This window comes from Capra hircus, chromosome 17 (assembly GCF_001704415.2).
Source record: "Capra hircus breed San Clemente chromosome 17, ASM170441v1, whole genome shotgun sequence".
Taxonomy (NCBI): Eukaryota; Metazoa; Chordata; class Mammalia; order Artiodactyla; family Bovidae; genus Capra; species Capra hircus.
This window is the reverse complement of record NC_030824.1, coordinates 36325045-36346038: the sequence shown is the minus strand read 5'-3', so window position 1 is coordinate 36346038 and position 20994 is coordinate 36325045. Positions and strand designations below refer to the sequence as shown.

The window sequence follows — 20994 nt, the reverse complement described above, 5'->3', positions numbered from 1 at the left end:
GTTACTCAACACTATCCCAGCTGAGGTTAAAAAAAGACTCTATTTCAACTCTCATTCACAGGTGACCAGAGGACAGAAGTTGGGGAGGGAAGGGAGCAGTACAATATAGAGCAAAAAGCTGCAGCTCCAGGACCAGGTAGAGATGGGGTTTGAATCCTAACTCTGGCACCTCTTAATGGGGTGACCTCAGGCAAGCCAGTTAATACTTCTTGGCCACTTATCTTTTCTAAAGTAAGGAAAATACAGTCTACCAGAATGGGTTGTTCAGGGAGTTATAAGTTATAATCTATTTAAGATATATATTTTCATATATTTACATATGTTAAATAAACACACGTGGCAACTTCATGTAACATAACTACTGCAAATGATGATTTGATTGTTTTATTTATTCAAATAAAAAAGAAAAGGAGAAAATTTCATGAATCAAATGTGTGTATAGAGAGCAAACTGTATGTATTTCCTTAAATACTTAAATTTACTTGTTTATAGAACTCTGAAACTACATAGGAAGTTGTTACTTATTAAACTTTGAACAGAAAATATTTGTAAATATGTAAAATACATAAAAATAAACAGTTTTGCTTTAAAAAAAAGAATGTGTGCAGATAAAATCATTTCCACTAGAAGGAGCTCTAACATTAGTAATAAAATTTTTCAGATAACACCTGAAGGATTTAAGCAGCAGACTAAAATTACTGATTTTTCTTATTGAAAATTAAGATTCTTGTTTAAGTTCTGCTGCCACATTTAAAACACAAGATTCTTTAAAAAAAAAAAACTTCCATTTAATAAAAAGTCCCTCTATAATAAGTACTTGTTATCACATAAGACTCCTGCGCCCTCAAGAGGTCACACTTGTTAGTAACTGTATATCCAGTCAACTGATAACTGCCTAAAGGACTATTTTAGAACAGTCTAAAGATTACTTCACGCTAGTAAAGTAATGCTCAAAATTCTCCAAGCCAGGCTTCAGCTATACATGAATCGTGAACTTCCAGATGTTCAAGCTGGCTTTAGAAAAGGCAGAGGAACCAGAGATCAAATTGCCAACATCCGCTGGGTCATCGAAAAAGCGAGAGAGTTCCAGAAAAACATCTATTTCTGCTTCACTGACTATGCCAAAGCCTCTGACTGCATGGATCACAATAAACTGTGGAAAATTCTGAAAGAGATGGGAAGACCAGACCACCTGATCTGCCTCTTAAGAAACCTAAATGCAGGTCAGGAAGCAACAGTGAGAACTGGACATGGAACAACAGACTGGTTCCAAATAGGAAAAGGAGTACGTCAAGGCTGAATATTGTCACCCTGCTTATTTAACTTCTATGCAGAGTACATCATGAGAAACGCTGAGCTGGAAGAAGCACAAGCTGGAATCAAGATTGGCAGCAGAAATATCAGTCACCTCAGATATGCAGATGACACCACCCTTATGGCAGAAAGTGAAGAGGAGCTAAAAAGCCTCTTGATGAAAGTGAAAGAGGAGAGCGAAAAAGTTGGCTTAAAGCTCAACGTTCAGAAAACGAAGATCATGGCATCTGGTCCCATCACTTCATGGGAAATAGACGGGGAAACAGTGTCAGATTTTGTTTTTTTGGGCTCCAAATTCACTGCAGATGGTGACTGCAGCCATGAAATCAAAAGACGCTTACTCCTTGGAAGAAAAGTTATGACCAACCTAGATAGTATATTCAAAAGCAGAGACATTACTTTGCCAACAAAGGTCCATCTAGTCAAGGCTATGGTTTTTCCAGTAGTCATGTATGGATGTGAGAGTTGGACTGTGAAGAAGGCTGAGTGCCAAAGAATTGATGCATTTGAACTGTGGTGTTGGAGAAGACTCTTAAGAGTCCCTTGGACTGCAAGGAGATCCAACCAGTCCATTCTGAAGGAGATCAGCCCTGGGATTTCTTTGGAAGGAATGATGCTAAAGCTGAAGCTCTAGTACTTTGGCCACCTCATGTGAAGAGTTGACTCATTGGAAAAGACTCTGATGCTGGGAGGGATTGGGGACAGGAGGAGAAGGAGACGACAGAGGATGAGATGGCTGGATGGCATCACTGACTCAATAGACACTAGTCTGAGTGAACTCCGGGAGTTGGTGATGGACAGGGAGGCCTGGCGTGCTGCGATTCATGGGGTCGCAAAGAGTCGGACACGACTGAGCAACTAAACTGAACTGAAAGATTAATCCTATTTAACCTGAGTTAATTAAAAAATTACCATAAAATAATCAGCAGGTTACTTCTCACTGAGCCCATTCTCTCACCTGTAAAAATGGATAAACATGGACACCTTGCAGGATAGAGGATTAAATGAGGGAAGATAAATGGGAAAAGTGTATGCACTTATGTCCTAGCACATGGTTGGTGCTCAACATATGTTGTGTTCTTGCTTCCTTTCTGCCTTTTACTTTGTTGCTCACTAAACTGTTATAAAATGCACTGAAGATAGTTTCCTGTTTATAAAAAGAAAAATAAGCTAAAGCTTAAGCTTGGAATCTACAAAAGTAGCAAAAGTGAAGAAAACATTTCAAAGTCAAGCTAATGATTGAAAAATGTTTTGTGATTCCAGCACATAATATAGAATCCTCCAAATTTTTATAAACATGCTATTAAAGTATCAAAAGATTTTTTTAAACAAATTTTGATAAGACTTGTATATGCAAACTGAGTAAAAACCCTATTAGATACAGAACAGACAAGAAGGTCGGTGATATACTTTAACCACATCGATAGTCTTTCACAGGGGACTACTTAAAAATATGATAGATATAACTATTTTATTGGTTTGAATAACCAGTGAGTTAAAATACACAATCACATACTTTGCTTGAGCAGTCTTAATTAAAACTTGTTTCTTGCCTACTCACAGTAATCTACTACTGTCTTTACAATTGTAAAACAGGAAGCCCTGATTACACCACAAACCATGAGAGAAAATCACCATTAAATATCCATCAATAATAATTCCTCTTACCTAAAATGTCAGAGCATACTATAATCACAGGACATTAGAGAGCCTATAGTCCATAAATGACATAACACCCATCTAGTCTGTGCTGTCTGATACAGTAGGTCACAAGCCACTCAACACTTGTGGCTAGCAAGTGCTAATAATGTGGCTAGCTCAAACTGAGATGTGCTACAAAGGTAACATAACAGTGGATTTTGAAGGCTCAGTTTGAAAAGCAGAATGAGAAATCTTGTTAATAACTTTTTGTACTTATAAGTTCAAATAAAATTTTATATGTTGATTAAATAAAATATACAATTACTTTCTCTTTCTCTTCACTATTTAAATGCGGCTACTAGAAAATGCAAAATAATACATGTGGTTCACATTTGACTCGTCATATTTCTACTGGGCAGCACTAATCCAGACAATCACCAACAAGAGCCAAACCTGAGAGCCAAGTCCAGTTCCTCAGCCTGCAGCACAGCACCCAAAACAGGCTGGACATGGATGGCATCACCAACCCTCACACCCACGTTCTTCTGTGCCACTTCACTCAGGCCAACCTTTCCTCCAGGAAATCCTGCCACAGGCCAGGCTGTATAGACCTACCCAGAACAGAGGAAACAAAAAAATAAGAAAATATGTATTTGTAGAATATCATTAATTTATAAGAAAGAAAACTAAGCACAGTAAAGTACATGGCTCTGCAAAACACAGTCTTTGCCTCAAAGGAGATACTATGAGATACAAACTACAAAAAAACTATTGAGTTTCAGCAAGCTCTGGGAGTTGGTGAGGACAGGGAGGCCTCGCATCCTGCAGTCCTCTGGGTCACAGAGAGTCAGACACGACTGTACGACTGAACTGAACTGATAAATATTACACCTTTTTTTGGTGAAGATTAAGGGTAATCCCACAGGGAAAACGGTGGAAGAACTGAGAGTTGGTTTTTAGGAAAAGAGACAAGACGTTAACAGGTGATAAGAGGAAGATAAGAAAAAATACTGAAGGCAAGCTAACTGTAAGGTAATTCAGTCTGGAGCATAAACTACATCTAGGAAACAGGGAGGACCAGCACAAGAGCTCCATGGGAACCTGGATCTCATCAGACTTATGTTCTAAGGGAGAAGGTTTCTAGCTCCAGATTAGTGGGCTAAGCTTATGCATTTATAGTCTTCTCTTCCACAAAACACAGTACAGGATTTTTTACAGTATAAGCCCAGGACAACAAAAGGAATGGGAGATATGCCATCCGCAGATATGAGATGACAAAATACTCCCAGAGGACCCCACCGGTCGATGAAGCAGCAGCAGAAGACATGGCAGAGGCAGAAGAAGACAACCAAGCTGCCAAAAATGATTCAAGAAAGATCCTGGACTGAAGAGTCTCAGGTATGATGAGTGGCTGCAAGGACAAACAGAGGGTAATCAAATATGTATATACAAAACAAATGACCCAAAATAACATTTCTGTGAGGAAATACAACTCACAGACAGAAAAATATAGGGCTGTTAGTGAGTAACTACTGCTGGGGGAAAGGCTTCTCCACATCATGATACTTAACAGCTACAACTCCCAGGGTATCATAGGAAGGAGAAGTTTATACAGATGTGAGGGTCTTGTAAGATATAGCTTTTCAATTATCAGTGCTTTTGTTGAAAACCAAAAACATCTCAAATATTTCTAAAATAAGGAAATGAAAAGGACTCTTACCTCCTGCTTTCCATCCAAACTGGTAAGCAACACTGGTCGACCAATACAAATATTTGCAGACTTCATGGTATTGAGTCCAAGTTGAACAAGAGAATTCTGGAATGCTTTAGGAACTTTGTCATCTACCAAGAAGAAGAAAATTATTTTCACAGTATTCTGTAACTGAAGTTAAAGCAAGATTTCTTTTGGACTAAATAAAAATCCTTAATCTACATTACCACATGAATGCCCTTACCATACCCTGGAGAAACTATTTTTCGAACCCTCTTTATTTTAGCAGATTTAAAACCAAGACTTTGTGAGGTTCCACTGACAACACGAATGCTAACTAAAAAGGATATTTTATGGGTAGCTATTAGTTTTCATAATTTTTTTTTTAAATCTCTAATTTCATTACTAACTGAACATACTTGGAATAGGGCTTTTCATACTTGCATTCTGAACGTCTCCTATTGCAAATTCTTACGTTGACTTGGCTACTAGTACTGAAAGGTCTGAACTGGGGAAACGGCACATAATCTGGCTCTAGAGGATTAAGTTATGTTTCTACTTCTGACCCACAGGACAGGAATCACACATTTTCCTTTCTATTCCCAAGAACACATGGATAACCATAACACAGGTCTTGTTCCTTAGGCGAAGACACACTGGCTCAAATGACCATTACGGCTTTCAACTTTTGGCCAGAGAAGGGCCTGCAATTCAGTCCAGTTAGAAAACTTCTGAAAATGATGTGCTAACATCTCTAGCTCTGCCTACACACTCCCTCAGGCTGCACATCTGGTTTAGCTGCCCCTCCTCTCATCTCCCAGAATCTTATATTGTCTGATACTAGCACTTATCATCATAATATTCATTTATTTTACAATTCAACTTTCCTTTAAACTATATACTGCTTCGGGGACAGGAACTGGGTCATACTCATCTTTGTAAACTGCACTGCCTAGAAGTTCATCAAATATAGAGTTCGTCTGCATAATAAATATCCATGATAAGAATGGATGCAGTAGTAAGTATACACTATTTTCTTTTCAGCACAAAATCCATGCTAGCACTTACAATGCCTGTCACAAACTTTATTATAAAACTTATTATAGCCACCTATATCATAATCAGAGAGCTCTGACTAGTATTCGTGTTCTTCCATAATCAGAAAACAGATCTTTTGTAATTAAAAAGAAACTAAGTTTGGAAAATTCAGCAGTGGCCACAGGACTGGAAAAGGTCAGTTTTCATTCCAATTCCAAAGAAAGGCAATGCCAAAGAATGCTCAAACTACCGCACAATTGCACTCATCTCATATGCTAGTAAAGTAATGTTCAAAATTCTCCAAGCCAGACTTCAGCAATACGTGAACCGTGAACTCCCTGATGTTCAAGCTGGTTTTAGAAAAGGCAGAGGAACCAGAGATCAAATTGCCAACATCCGCTGGGTCATGGAAAAAGCAAGAGAGTTCCGGAAAAACATCTATTTCTGCTTTATTGACTATGCCAAAGCCTTTGACTGTGTGGATCACAATAAACTGTGGAAAATTCTGACAGAGATGGGAATACCAGACCACCTAACCTGCCTCTTGAAAAATCTGTATGCAGGTCAGGAAGCAACAGTTAGAACTGGACATGGAACAACAGACTGGTTCCAAACAGGAAAAGGAGTACGTCAAGGCTGAATATTGTCACCCTGCTTATTTAACTTCTATGCAGAGTACATCATGAGAAATGCTGGACTGGAAGAAACAGAAGCTGGAATCAAGATTGCTGGGAGAAATATCAATAACCTCAGATATGCAGATGACACCACCCTGAGGGCAGAAAGTGAAGAGGAGCTAAAAAGCCTCTTGATGAAAGTGAAAGAGGAGAGTGAAAAAGTTGGCTTAAAGCTCAACATTCAGAAAACGAAGATCATGGCATCTGGTCCCATCACTTCATGGGACATAGATGGGGAAACAGTACAAACAGTGTTAGACTATTTTTTTCGGCTCCAAAATCACTGCAGATGGTGACTGCAGCCATGAAATCAAAAGACGCTTACTCCTTGGAAGAAAAGTTATGACCAACCTAGACAGTATATTCAAAAGCAAAGACATTACTTTGCTGACTAAGGTCCGTCTAGTCAAGGCTATGGTTTTTCCTGTGGTCATGTATGGATGTGAGAGTTGGACTGTGAAGAAGGCTGAGGGCCCAAGAATTGATGCATTTGAACTGTGGTGTTGGAGAAGACTCTTGAGGGTCCCTTGGACTGCAAGGAGATCCAACCAGTCCATTCTGAAGGAGATCAGCCCTGGGATTTCTTTGGAAGGAATGATGCTAAAGCTGAAGCTCCAGTACTTTGGCCACCTCATGCGAAGAGTTGACTCATTGGAAAAGACTCTGATACTGGGAGAGATTGGGGGCAGGAGGAGAAGGGGACGACCCAGGATGAGATGGCTGGATGGCATCACGGACTTGATGGACCTGAGTCTGAGTAAACTCCATGAGATGGTGATGGACAGGGAGGCCTGGCGTGCTGTGATTCATGGGGTTGCAAAGAGTCGGACACGACTGAGCGACTGAACTGAACTGAAGTCAACAAAAGCAACACCATGAGGTTTGATTTACATCATTTTTTGCCACTGCAAAGTAACTTCCTAACACTTTTGTTTTCCCTCTGTCATTAAATGAACAAACATAGAAAAACAAAGCATCTCCCAGGGATAAGATTAACAGGAGTGACCATAAAATAACCGTTTTTTTAATGAGAGACTGAAAATAAATTCAACTTTCCTATGAGCACCAGGTCTCTTACACAGTTTACACATCATTAACAGCAAAGCGTCCTGTTTGATAACCTCGTAATGTTCAGTTTCTGCCAATTCTCTCTTCCTTACGAAGGAAACCTCTATGAATTACCCTTCCCTCTTGATAATTACCCTGCAGAGGTACTCAATCCCTGACAAGATTTTAAGTTTTCTTTCTCTCTTCCCTCCATCCTACCCTGAACCAAGATTTGATAAATCACACACTTAAATACCTCCATTTTTCCCCACCACCAATGGATTCAAATTCCCATCCACTGGCCTTATTTCCTAATACATTTCCATCGTATTCTCTGCTTACATACTGTTAACCGCACAATTCCCTTCACTAGTCCTCATTCCTCCAATTCTTTCTATCTCTACATCCACACATCCACTTCCCTACTAATTTATTGAGCACCTTATGGAGCAGATTAACTAGTGAGATAGTAAAGGTAATTTCAATCAACCATCTACCCTTCATTTGTTCATTCAGCAAATAGCACATGCCCACTCTAAGGCAAATACTACACTAGGCACTGGGGATATAAGGTGGACAAAAGCAGACACAGTCTTTGTCATGGAACATGTAACTTTATAGAATGCGAACTATTAAACAATCACTAAATAACTGTATAATTATAAACTAAGATTAATGCAATGAAATAACAACTAAGAATGCTGAGAGAGCCTATAATGTGGGATCAGACCTAACTTAGAAGAATCAAAGAATTTTTTTTCAAGGAATAATGTTTACATTTGTGTGAAGGAAGAGTAAAATTAATTCATTGAAGAGAGAAAAAAAAAGACAATTCTGACTAAAGAGAACAGCATGTACAGAGATCCTTGACAGAAGACAGCACTCCACATCTGAGGGGAAAAGTGTAGGCAGAGTGGTGGGAGAAAAAAAGAGAGCCACATAAGGAAGGTCAAGACCACCTAGGGCAGTGGGCTGTATCAAGTTCCTGGTCTTCAATCTGACAATAATTGGAGGCCAATTAGTAGAGAAAAGCAGAATCGTGACAGGATTTTTATTTTAAAAGATCATTCTGTCTTGGAGAGTGGAAAAGGAATTGGAAAGGAGCAATCAGTGTAGTAGCCCAGGTGAGAGAGGATGGTGTCTGAGATTAACGTTGAAGCAGTGGGAAGGGAATGCAGAAGTGTAACATGGGAAAAATTTTAGCTAGTAAACTGGACTTGATGGTGGACTGGATAATGTGAGATTTAAGAGGGAGGTGTCAAGGGTGAATCTGAGATTTCTGAATTTACAGTGAGAAAGACTGAATAGAGCTCATTTGTTTTGTTGGAGGAAGTACCAGTTCACAAGGTCAGTCCTGAAGTATCTTTGAAAAATTCAAAAGAAGAGGTACAGCACAGTGCTATATTCAAAGTGAGGACCATGAATTAAAAAAAAAAAAAGGAATCCCATTTATCAGTGCATCAAATATAAAAAATACCTAGGAATAAATTTAACCAAGGAGGTGAGACTTCTTACTCTGAAAACTATAAGATTCTGATGAAAGAAACTGAAGACACAAATAAACAGAAAGATACACTGTGCTCGTATTCGAATGGAACTAGAATAGTCAATGCAATCTTGAGAAAGAACAAAGCTGGAGGTTGAACACTGATTTCAAATTATAGTAATCAAAACAGTATGGTAGTGGTACAAAAATGGATACATAGATCCGTGGAAAAGAATATAAAGCCCAGAAATGAACCCACACATTTATAGATAAGTAATCAATGACAAAGGAGGCAAGAACATATAATGTGGAAAAGACAAACTCTTCAATCATTGGTATTGGGAAAACTGGACAGCTACACGCAAAAGAAATGAACTGAATCACTTTCTCACAAAAATAAATTCAAGATGGATTAAAGACTTACATGTAAGACCCCAAACTATAAAACTCCTAGGAAAAAACAAATGCAGTAAATTCCCTGATGTTAGTCTTAGCAATATTTTTTGGATCTGTCTCCTGAGACAAAGGCAACAAAAGCAAAAATAAATGAGATTATATCTAACTAAAAAGCTTTTGCACAATGAAGGAAACCATCAAACAAAACAAAAAGACTGCCTATTGAATGAAAGAAGATATCTGCAAATGACAACTTGATATGGAATATCCAAAATATATAAAGAACATTTATACATATATATTGAAATATTACTCAGCAACTTAAAAAAAGAATGAAATCTTGCCATTTGCAACAACATGCATGGATCTAGAGGATATTATGCCAAGTGAAATAAGTCAGAGACCAGTATCATATGATTTCACTTACATGTGGATACTAAAAAACAAAAATATAAACAGCAACAGATTCACAGATACAGAAATGTGTTTCTGAAATGGGAGAAAGGTGGGGGTGGCTGAGCAAAAGAAGGGGAATAAGAAGTACAAATTTCCAGTTATAAAGTACTGAATAAATAAGTTACAGAGAATTAACACACAGCATAAGGAATATTGTCAATAAAACTGTAATAACTTTGGATAGTGACAGATGGTTACTAGACTTCATCACGGTGATCATTTCCCAATGTATTTAAAAGTGATTATGACTTACATCTGAAACTAATATTGTTAATCAACTATATTTCAGTTAAAAAAAAAATCGTGGTCCACAAACTCTTTATTCATGAGAGGTACTTACCTCAGAAAATAAGGATATGCATTAAGTAGTTTTTATTGTAATTTAACAGTAATTTTACATCTGTTGAATCTAATAAAATTTTATTTTTTTATTTTTCCAGTAATTTACTTCTATCATATTTTACAAAAGTGCTGATCTGTGACAAGATGGGAATTTTTAAACTTTCCCTACAGAGTGTGAGAAGCACTGGTCTAGAAGACCACTGAAACATGACTCAGAAACAAATTACAAATATAAATCTAAAAATAATAAGAGTGTAAATGGAAAACTCTGGGCACTGGATGAACTTGCCAAAGAAAAAAAAATTTTTATATAGAGAAAGAGAGTTTAGGGCTAAGAATAAAGGAACTTCTACATTAGGCGGAAGAAGGCAACCTGCAAAGGAAACTGATGAAGTGCCAATCAAAAGAGGGAGAAAAACTAGGAGAGTTTGATGACATTTAAGTCAGAAAAATAAAGTATTTCAAGAAAACAGAAACGGCTGGCAATACCAAAAGCTGCTCAGGTAAATAAGCAATGAAAACCATCCACTGGATTTACCAACCTGGGGATAATCAGAGATCAGGGAGCGGGCAGTTTCCATGGAATACTGGGATGGATGTCAAATAGGAATGGCCTAAGGAATAAACGAGAGCTGAGGAGGCAGAGACGGCTCCATTTAAGAAGTCTGGGAATGGAGGGTGTGGAGCTTTATCAGCAGGTTTAAATGCCAATGGGAAAAATCTAGTCGAAAAAGGGATAGATATGCAGGACAGGGCAAGTTGTCCTCTGATCCCAAGAGAGACTGAAAACACTATGTCAACTGAAAGACTGTCTTTAGGGTCTGCCACAGACATAAATTTTTTGCCACGAGGTCAAGCCTGCTTAAAGCTATAACAACTAAATCCGTTCTTCCAAGTCAAGGTTGTTGGGATGTAGCTCAATGGCTTTAGAGTCAAATACATGTGGACTCAAAAAAGTCTCTGCCATTTAGTTAGTACCTATGTAACCTGGGGGCGAATCGCGTTAATTTTTCTCTGTAAAATGAGCGTAATAATATAGCACTCATCTCTCAAAGCTTTGAGAAGAGTAAATGAGATATATACCTGAAATACTCAACCTACTGCTAACACCCGCGCGCAATTAACAGCTATTTGTTAAATACCAGAATCTGTGTGGTTAAGAAAAAAGCCACCTTTCGGTTTTCAAGGCACATTAACGTCTCTTACAAAAGACGAATCCAAAAAAAATAAAATAAAAAAAGACGAATCCACACTGTTACAGAAATGGATTTCAGAGTTTTCGTATACTATCCTCGCTAGATACGAACGATTTTGCAGTTAGAGATGCCGTTAATCTTAACGCAAAGCTGCTTCAAGCACAACTTACTAGAAATTCAAGGCAATTTACAAAAAAGCTTGAGTTAGGCACTGATAAGTCATTTCTGCCTAACTTCTCCAGTGCAGGGGCGACTTCGGGTATTTTACAGACTTCTCTGCGCTCTCACACTTCTGCCTCACTCAATTTTTAAAAACATCTACACCTCAAGGCAGAATCGCTAGGTTTTCGGTCCTCTCAGACGGCGCCCCCTCGGCCTCGGTTCTCCCACTCAGAACTCTTTACCCTTTTCTAAGAAGTTGATCACCACCAGAGTCCCGGCCGCCACGGCAGAAGCTGTGGCCCCTGCAGAAAAGGAAGCAGCGGATGCCGAGGAAGAACCATTCTCGGCGCTTTGGTTTAGCCGTTTTCTGTTCTTCTTGGACGACATGATCCGTACACAGCCTGAGAGAAGCAGCGGTAAAGCCGGCTCAACGTGCGCGCTTCTCTGAGAGAAAAACTTCCGGGGCAGAAGCCGGCAAGACTCCGTCCCGAGCCGTAATCCCCTGAGTGCAGCGCAGTAAGAGCAGGAGAACCGAGCTTTTTCAGAATCCGCGGTCTTTGAAGAGTTCCTGAATGGCCAAGGAAAACAGATTAGGTGAACGGAACGTTCTTTTAGATTGCAAATTCCTTAACAACAGGACTTTTTCGTATATCCGCCGCCTTCCCTAATCCTGAACAAATCTGTTGAATTAAACTGGGGATGGGAGGTGCTGGGGTAGGTTGGGGTGGGAGGGCAGTAGTGGGAAAGTTTCTCCCGCTTTCCTGAATCTGGGCAGATTCTTGAGAGGAACCGTTCGACTGGACTTCGCCGTCTCCTCTGCGAAAAGGTAACGCTGGGCGGCACTCTTCTAAACCTTACGGTATCTCCCTCTTTTCCAGGTCACGCGGGTTGAGTGATTTGGAGCGTCAGCGTGAGGAACGAGGGTCGGCGCCAAAATGCCGCCACTGCTGAGGGGGAGCAACAGGCGTGTGGTCCTTGCTCTGGCCCGTCGTGCAGTGCTCGGTGCAGGGCCCCGCTGGTCCGCGGGCGGTTCAGGTTGCGCTCGGGACTCCCCTTTCGGAGCTGAAGAGCTGCGGGGAGAGCCGGACAGATTCGGAGGCGTCTCCGTGCGCCTGGGGAGGCTGGACGCTCTGGACCGCCTGGACCCGGTCGCCTTCCAGAGGGCCTTGCAGGGCAAGTGCGCCTGGTCCGAGGCTCTCCGGGCTGCTGAGTCTTTCTCGTGAAGTAACCGCGGTCCCCACCCCCGAGTCGCGCCCGAGGGAAGGAGAGGGCATGCCTGACCCGCACCTGTTTTCTGCCTTTAGTTCTTGTGCCCTTGGCGGGGAGGTCTCTGAGGCGATTGGGTGAAACGATAGCCAGCTCAGACTCTGGCATCTGCAGCCGTTGTTTCGGGTCTTCTTTCTAGTGTGTAACCTCGAGCCAAGTTGTGTAAACCACCATTTTCTCATCTGTAAAACCAGGTAATAGGAACTCGTGGAATTGCTGAGGGATGAAATGGATAACGCGTATCAAGTGCCTCGCAGAGTTTCCGCCACATACTTAGCGCTTAGTAAATGTTAGTTAATATTATTATTATTTACTGACCTTTACCGACAATTGGCTCTGCCCGGCACTTTGCCTAGGACAAACTGTCGCTTCCTAGTACAGGTGGTGGCCAGTGAATAGGCTGGAGAGGTCTGAGTGGTCGTATTTGTACACAGGTTGGGTCAGGAGCTGTGGAGCCTGTGAACTAGTTTGCGTCTATTTCACAAAAAGCTGGTTGCCTTTCGTGAATAGCCGGGGATATTGATGGAGTGGTTTCAGTCCTCGGTAGGAAAACTCAGCACTTTTGAACCTTGAGTCCACTGATAGGAAAGATAACTTAGAATAAAGGAGCCTTCACTTGAGAGCCCTTAATTTGGTGGAGCAGCCGGTTTTTCAAGCTGCCCAAGAGTCCTTAGGATCAAATTGAAAGCAAGGCATGAAAATTCCTCTTCTCTCATTAAAAAGGAAACTTCAGATCTTTATCCTGGAGCAATATGAATCAATATGGCGAGTGAGCATCTATGGAAATGTAATTGAGCTAGTTGTTTTAATCTTACTATCTTCGTTTCGAAACTGTTTACCCCTTCACCTTATTTTCTCTCCTACACGGGAACAATTGTTAACTGCCAATAGGGCTGACCATAGGAGAATCAAATCTGTGTAATATGTGTGGGTCGACACAGGTGTTTATTGTACACACTTGAACTTGTTAGTGATTAAAGCTTTACCTCAATCAGGAAGGCAAAGCAGAAAGTGGGTTGGATTTGGTGTGTCACATCCAGGTTTCGGTCTTCCCTGGTGGCTCAGCTGGTGAAGAACCCACCTGCAACTTGGGAGACCTGGGTTCGATCCCTGGGTTGGGAAGATCCCCTGGAGGAAGGGAATGGCTACCCACTCCAGTATTCTGGCCTGGAGAATTCCGTGGACTGTATAGCCCATGGGGTTGCAAAGAGTCAGACACGACTGAGTGGCTTTCTCTTTGACCAGGTTTCAAGTCCCATGTTCTGCCACATGCTTAACGAGGCGTTAGGATAATCATCACTGAAAATATCGCCCCCTTAGGTTGCTTACACGAATAATGCCAGCTCTAATTACTTTACTGGATAGGTATGGTCATCAAAGATAAATTACGAGACTAATTTATAAACTCTGAAGTCTTACATACTTTTTAATAAAATCATAGTACACCCAATAAGTGCTGTATACTGTTTTAAGGACTTCAAAATAATTAACTCATTTAGTCCTTATAACCTGTGAGGTAGGTACTATTATTATCTGCATTTCAAAGATGGTAGTACTAACAGACAGATTAACTTCTCCTGGCTCTAGAATTTGTTCTTGCTGCACTATAAGAACCATTGCTGGTTTTTTTTTGTTATTGAGTCAAACAAAACTGAATGATGTAAAAAGAAACTGAAATAATCTGAGAAGAAAGCCTGATAGGCTGTCTAAATCTGTTCTTTCTTTTCAAGCAAATAGAACTGATTGTATATAATGTATTAGCAATACTTTTTTGCACATGAGGTTTATTCTTTTACTGTTCCTGTTATAGACAACTAAATTTAGGTGAAGACGTATTGTGGTGTTAAGTGTCACGAATATCTGCATAAGTGGGGAAACAACGCTGATTCTGATCCTTGCTGTGCTACTTATTAGCTGTGTGACTTTACACAAGTCAGTCATTTAATAAATGTGAATTGAGCCCAAGCATAATATGTTAACCTGGAGGATTGCAGATGCACAAAATATTGTGTGTGTGCGTGCTCAGTCGTTTCCAGCTCTTTGCAGCCCCATGGGCTGTAGCCCGCCAGGCTCCTCTGTCCACAGAATATTAGGATTAGAAAAATAAATGACAAAAGATGTCATTAGGCATTGTGTAGTAAGTTCTAGTAAATCTATTAGAGGAGTTAAGTTCACATTTGGAAAGCATTTAGGGAAAGCTTATTGTCAAAAGAGGTGTATGTGAGCTCACTTTGAAGGATATATTTGAGCTAAGGAATGACGGGCAGGAGGAAAACTCATTAAAGTTTATTAGCGAAAAAAGATTTTAAAAATGATTCTTAGACTTTAAGCATTGGGGCCAGAAGTATACCAGTAAATAAAAACTACTTGAGGATGGCTATGAGTCAGTTTTGAATACGGGTATGAAGAAGTTTGAAGCAGCAGCCTTCAGAAAATGAGAGCAGCAAAATCCAGTGTTCAGTGAGATCAGGACTGGGCAAGCATCCTTGTATAGTTGTTAGCTGAAGCAGTGGGAGTGGACAGATTCTCCAAGTCAGAATGTAAAGATAAAAAATAGTAAACAAGTGGCTTCAGCTTTTTCAGAACTTTTTTTCTGAACTTTTTTTTCCTAAACTTTCAGAGCTTCAGCTTTTCCCCTTGATTGGAGTGATTGGAAAGGAGGACTTGGAACTTCTTGTGGTGATAGAAATCTTCTGTAATCCTGACTGGAATGTGAACTACACAAGTGAATGCATATGTCAAAACTCAAATGGTCGCTTAGGATTTATGCATTTCACTTTATGTAACTATGCCAGTTTTTAAGAAGATACCAGAGAAAGTTCGATGTGAGAAGGATGTGACAGGACCCCATAGCCCCAAATCAAGAAGTCTGTTAAGGCCCCAAGTTGTTTGTCACTGTGTTAGTCACACTGACTTTGAAAGAGTAGAGAAACAATGGTCCTTAACAGGGAGATGCTTACCTCAGAGGCTGTAGAAGAGGAAGGAATGGAATATAACCATTAAATAAATGATCCAGTCTTTTCCCCTCTCTCCACACATTCTATAGGATTATTGTAAAGATTGAGATGGTGGATAGAGAAAGTGATCTGAGAAGATTTTCTAAAACTGTTAAGTATTCATTTCTTCACCTGTAAATTTAGCGGTCACCGTACTTGCCTTTCATATTGTGAGAACTTAATAAAATACTGTATCTAAAATGTCTGGATTTTAGTAAGGGCCAGATAAATGTTAGCGTCTTTTCCCCCCGACTCAATCTTAAGAAACAAAGTAAGATAATTTAAAGTCAAAGGCCAAAAATACATTTTAATGTTTGTCATGGTATAATTAATAAGAAGGTAAGATTACAACAATACTTTGGCAACCTGATGCAGAGAGCATCAGGGTAGGATGCTGGGAAAGATTGAGAGCAGGAGGAGAAGGGGACAACAGAGGATGAGATGGTTGGGTGGCATCACCAACACAGTGGACATGGGTTTGGGTGGACTCTGGGAGTTGGTGATGGACAGGGAGGCCTGGCGTGCTGTGGTTCATAGGGTCGCCAAGAGTCGGACACTGAGCGACTGAACTAAACAAACAATCTACATGTCCAAAATTAGGTTAGTTAAGTAATTCGTGGTACACCTAAATGTATGAGGAAAATTATGCAGTCGTTAAAAATATATGTTCATTAAAGAATTTTAATGGTAACAAAATATCTATAATCTATTATAAAAAAAAGTTGTAAATTATATGTGGTATGTCAGTTCCAAAATGATATTCATGGAAAACGTGTCAAAATTTTAAATTTCTCTGTGTGCTAATGTGAAGTTTTGATTTCTTCATTTTATTTTCAAAATTTTCTAAAACTACCATACATTATTTAAAAGCAAAGTTAATTTTTAACCACCTCAAAATGTATAAACCAAAAAAAACACATATATTTGAGACAGTAAATAAAAGCCCATGGTAGTCATTTATAAAGACTGAAGCTCATTGTTAAAAAGAACAGCATTGAAACAGTAATTTATTTAAATCGGTTTGTGCATTCTGCAATTATTGAGCACAAATTGCATGTCAGGTATTGTCAGATGATGTATAAAGATCATTACTATACTGACTTCAAGAAATGGTGGGGAAATATGCTGCTGATGTATGTTAACAGGACATTTTGGGATCCCCCCTCACCCCCTCCACCACCACCCCCCAAGTGGAGCTTAAATATGACTTACTGGAGGAAGTGACACCCAGAGATGAGTTTTAATTTATTCCAGTTTTCTCTCTGGAAAATATTTATAGATGTCTGTTTTCTGCATTTCAGCTGCAGTACAGAAATGGAGATCAGAAGGTAGAGTAGCAGTGTGGCTGCACATTCCGATCCTTCAAAGTCGATTTATTGCTCCTGCTGCTTCCCTGGGCTTCTGTTTTCATCACGCAGAATCAGATTCATCTATGCTGTCTCTGTGGCTGGGAGATGGGCCCAGCAGATTACCAGGATATGCTACACATCAAGTGGGAGTTGCAGGTCAGTTTCAAACTGAAGATAATCAGAATCAACTGTTTAGAGGGTTACCTGATTTCTTCTTAGAGCTGGAAGTGAAGTTGCTCAGTTGTGTCCGACTCTGCGACCCCATGGCCTATAGCCCTCCAGGCTCCTCCGTCCGTGGGATTTTCCAGGCAAGAATACTGGAGTGGGTTGCCATTCCCTTCACCAGGTGATCTTCCCGACCCAGGGATTGAACCCGGGTCTCCCACATTGCAGGCAGGCCCTTTACCATCTGAGCCATACTTCATTCATGTGGAATGAATAATTTGATTAAATGATTATCTTCTTTCCAACTGGAGCTAGTGCTTTAAAGAGATGAAGTTTGCCTTATGAATCAGCAGAGGGCAGCACAGAGAACAAGCAAGTTTAGTTTTCCAAGGCTATGTTTGAACATGTTTTACACAGACATTTGAACTTCACTACTGAAATAGGAACACTTAACTGGGATCCAGGAATAGATCATTTTATTATGGTACAACATGTTAGTATGAATTGTGTGATTTAATAAAACTGTAAAGTTGAATTTAGGGTAAAGCAAACCAGTTTTTCAGTGATTTGAACATGACTTTTTAAAAATTTATTTATTTTTTAGATTCCATATATATGTGTTAGTAAGGAAAAATGCAGTATTATGTTGGTTAGCCATTACTTCTTAAAGAATTAAGGAAGTCATTGTTCCAAACAGTTGTTTAAAATAGTATAATTTAAATAAAGAATTTTTAAGTCATGGTTAACTTGAGTGCTTTGAGTTATGATAGGAGTTCTCAAATTGTGTGTGCACGTGCTTACTCACTCGTATCTACTCTTTGACTCCATGGACTGTAGACCGCCAGGCTCTTCTGTCCAAGGAGTTTTCCGGGCAAGACTATAGAGTGCATCAGAATCACCTAGAGGGGGTTGTTGAAGCAGATTGCTGGGCCCCAGCCTCAGGAGTTTTTAATTCATTTGGTCTGAGATGGGGCCCGAAAATTGCAATTCTAATAAATTCTCTGCTGCTGCAGCTGCTGGTATTGATGCTGGTTCTCTAGGATGACCCTTTGAGAACGAGAGTTAAGAAAACTCTCAGGTTTTCAGAAAAATGAAAATGGGAACAAATCCTTGTAATTTATTACAAGGCAGTAATATGTATTGTTAGTAATTAGCATCAGTTGCCTTCATATAATTAATAAGAGTTTTAAAAGGTAGTTCTCATCTTCAAAGTCTTCTAAGGAGCTGTTCAAGGATTTCTAGTGTTTTCTCTGTCCACGGTCTTACTACCCGGTAGCAAATAGAGGCAATTCAGCTTTCCATTCATCTCTGCTTCAAAAGACCACTTGAAAATTTGATGACAGTCTCACACTTCTTTAGAAAGACATACAGATAATTATCAGCTCATTGTACAGACTTTCAAATTAGAGTTTCCAGTTAGTACTAGAGGATTATAATTGGTAACACATGCATAAAGAGTCACCTATGAAGAACTTGTTTATAACTAAGTACTATATATTATGGTTAAGATATGCCATAGGAGTTTAGGGGATGAGAGATCTGGAACTGGACCAGAGTTTTGAAGAATAACCAGGATTTGAAGTGGCCATAGGGGTTGGAAGATACTGTAAGACATTTTTCTAGAAAGATAGAGTTTTTTAGATGAAGAGAAAATAGTTGACGTTTTTTGCTAAAAGCTACAAGATGTAGCTGGTTAAGGAAGTCAGAACATACCACCCTCAAATATGCCAAAGTGAAGACAATTGAGAGATAGCAGGAAGGGCTCTCTGCCTGACCCTTTCTACCTAAAAGCAGGGCATAAATTTTTCTACCATAATGAAGAGAACATTATCACCAGAGATGGAGAATTGACATTGAGATAAATCTGTACAAACCTTATGAAATAACAAGTAAAAAAAGTGTTAATCACTCAGTTGTGTCTGACTCTTTGCGACCCCATGAACTGTAGCCCTCCAGGCTCCTCTGTCCATGGAATCCTCCAGGCCAGAATACTGGGGTAGGTTGCCACTTCCTTCTCTAGGGGATCTTTCCAACCCAGGGATCGAACTGGTGTCTCCTGCAGTGCAGACAGATTCTTTACCGTCAGTACAAACCTTATGAAAACAACCATTGTGTTCTGCTAGTTTCCCCATATAGTTAGTTCCTCGGCATTTTTTCACCGTTTACCTCCCCTAGAACAAAGCCCTCGTTCTTTGGTCATTTATGCACAATTTATCCCTCTTTCCTAGAATGGTATATAAGCCCCTGGGTCTAAATACTTTGAGGAGATTTTCATTTCTGTGGAGACCTCCACCCAGGCCACGTGGTAATATTAACACCAAATAAAATGTACATATTTCTTATCCATTAATCTGTCATGTGTCAGTTCAGTTCAGGTCTGACAGCTGAAGTGAGTAAAGGGAAAAAAATCTTTCCTCCTCTACATTGGAAAGCTATGGCTTTCCTGCTGTCTTCAAACAGCAAGCTCCTATATGCCTCAGAGCTTTTAAACCTACTGGCTTCTCTTCCTGCAGTGCTCCTCCAGAGGGCTTTGTTTATTGAGCTCTTAAGAGATGAAATATCTCCTCAGAAAAGTTCCTGACCTTCCTGCATAAAATAGTCCTCCCACCTGCCAATCTTGTCATCTTTTATCCAGCTCTGTTTTTTTTTAATATATTTATTTTAATTTATTTATTTGGCCGTGCTGGGTCTTAGTTGCAGCATGTGAAATCTTAGTTGTGGCAGGTGGGATCTAGTTCCCCCACCAGGGATCAAGCCCAGGCCCTCTGTATTGGGAGCATGGAGTCTTAGCCACTGGACCACCAGGGAAGTTCGCAGCTCTGTTTTTGTTTGTAGAACTTATCACAATTTGAAATTATCATGTCCTTAATTGTCCCCACAATAATGTGAAGTCCAGGAAGGCAAATATTTTATCTCTCTTGTTTACCTCTTAATCCTCAGACTAAACACAGTGTCAAGCTTCCCAGGTGGCACAGTGGTAAAGAATTTGCCTGCCAAAGCAGGGGAGACAGAAGACACAAGTTGGATTTCTGGGCCAGGTAGATACCCTGGAGAAGGGAATGGCAACCCAATCCAATATTCTTGCCTGGGGAATTCCAAGTACAGAAAAGCCTGGCAGGCTGCAATCCATGGAGGTGCAAAGAGGCGGATACAACTGAGCATACATGCAAAAATACAGTGTCTGGTATAATCTAGGCGCTCGATAAATATTTCTTGAATGAATGGTTGGATAGATCTTCAAATGGTAATGTCAGCCCTCTGAAAAGGCAATTGTGTGGTGAAGGTACAGTACTGGACAGCGAGAGTTACCTGCTTGTGACCCAGAAAGGACATCAGTTTCAAGGCTTTGTGAAGTTGGGCACTCAAAATTATACCACTGACAGGATTATTATGAAAAATAGTATAGTACCTGACTGCTGCTGCTAAGTCGCTTCAGTCATGTCTGACTCTCTGCGACCCCGTAGACGGAAGCCCACCAGGCTCCCCTGTCCCTGGGATTCTCCAGGCAAGAACACTGGAGTGGGTTGCCATTTCCTTCTCCAATGCATGAAAGTGAAAAGTGAAAATGAAGTCGCTCAGTCATGTCCTACTCTTCGCGACCCCATGGACTGCAGCCCACCAGGCTCCTCCATCCATGGGATTTTCCAGGCAAGTGTACTGGAGTGGGGTGCCATTGCCTTCTCCAAGTACCTGACTAGTCACCATAATACAATAATTGAATCCCTAATCTCTTTGGGTTTCTGTTCAGTTCA

The 20994-nt window shown here is 40.1% G+C and overlaps 2 protein-coding genes across 5 annotated transcripts in view; one reads left to right on the top strand and one right to left on the bottom strand.

Moving 5' to 3' along the window:
• Window positions 1-12027, bottom strand: part of SPATA5 (spermatogenesis associated 5) — a 347905-nt gene extending 335878 nt beyond the window's left edge. The window contains exons 1-3 of the mRNA XM_005691277.3: window positions 11709-12027; window positions 4676-4797; window positions 3409-3566 (exon numbers count right to left, since the gene is read on the bottom strand). Coding sequence (XP_005691334.2) covers window positions 3409-3566; window positions 4676-4797; window positions 11709-11853 — 425 coding nt within the window. The 5' untranslated portion in view covers window positions 11854-12027. The remainder of the gene's footprint in view (window positions 1-3408; window positions 3567-4675; window positions 4798-11708) is intronic.
• Window positions 12349-20994, top strand: part of NUDT6 (nudix hydrolase 6) — a 55440-nt gene continuing 46794 nt past the window's right edge. The window contains exons 1-2 of one of the 4 annotated variants that reach the window (XM_013970536.2): window positions 12349-12639; window positions 17030-17233. In XM_013970536.2, coding sequence (XP_013825990.2) covers window positions 12402-12639; window positions 17030-17233 — 442 coding nt within the window. In that variant the 5' untranslated portion in view covers window positions 12349-12401. Of the gene's footprint in view, window positions 13022-15778; window positions 15840-17029; window positions 17234-20994 lie in introns of those variants that run through there. The other 3 variants (XM_018061508.1, XM_018061507.1, XM_018061509.1) reach the window with 3 other exon arrangements.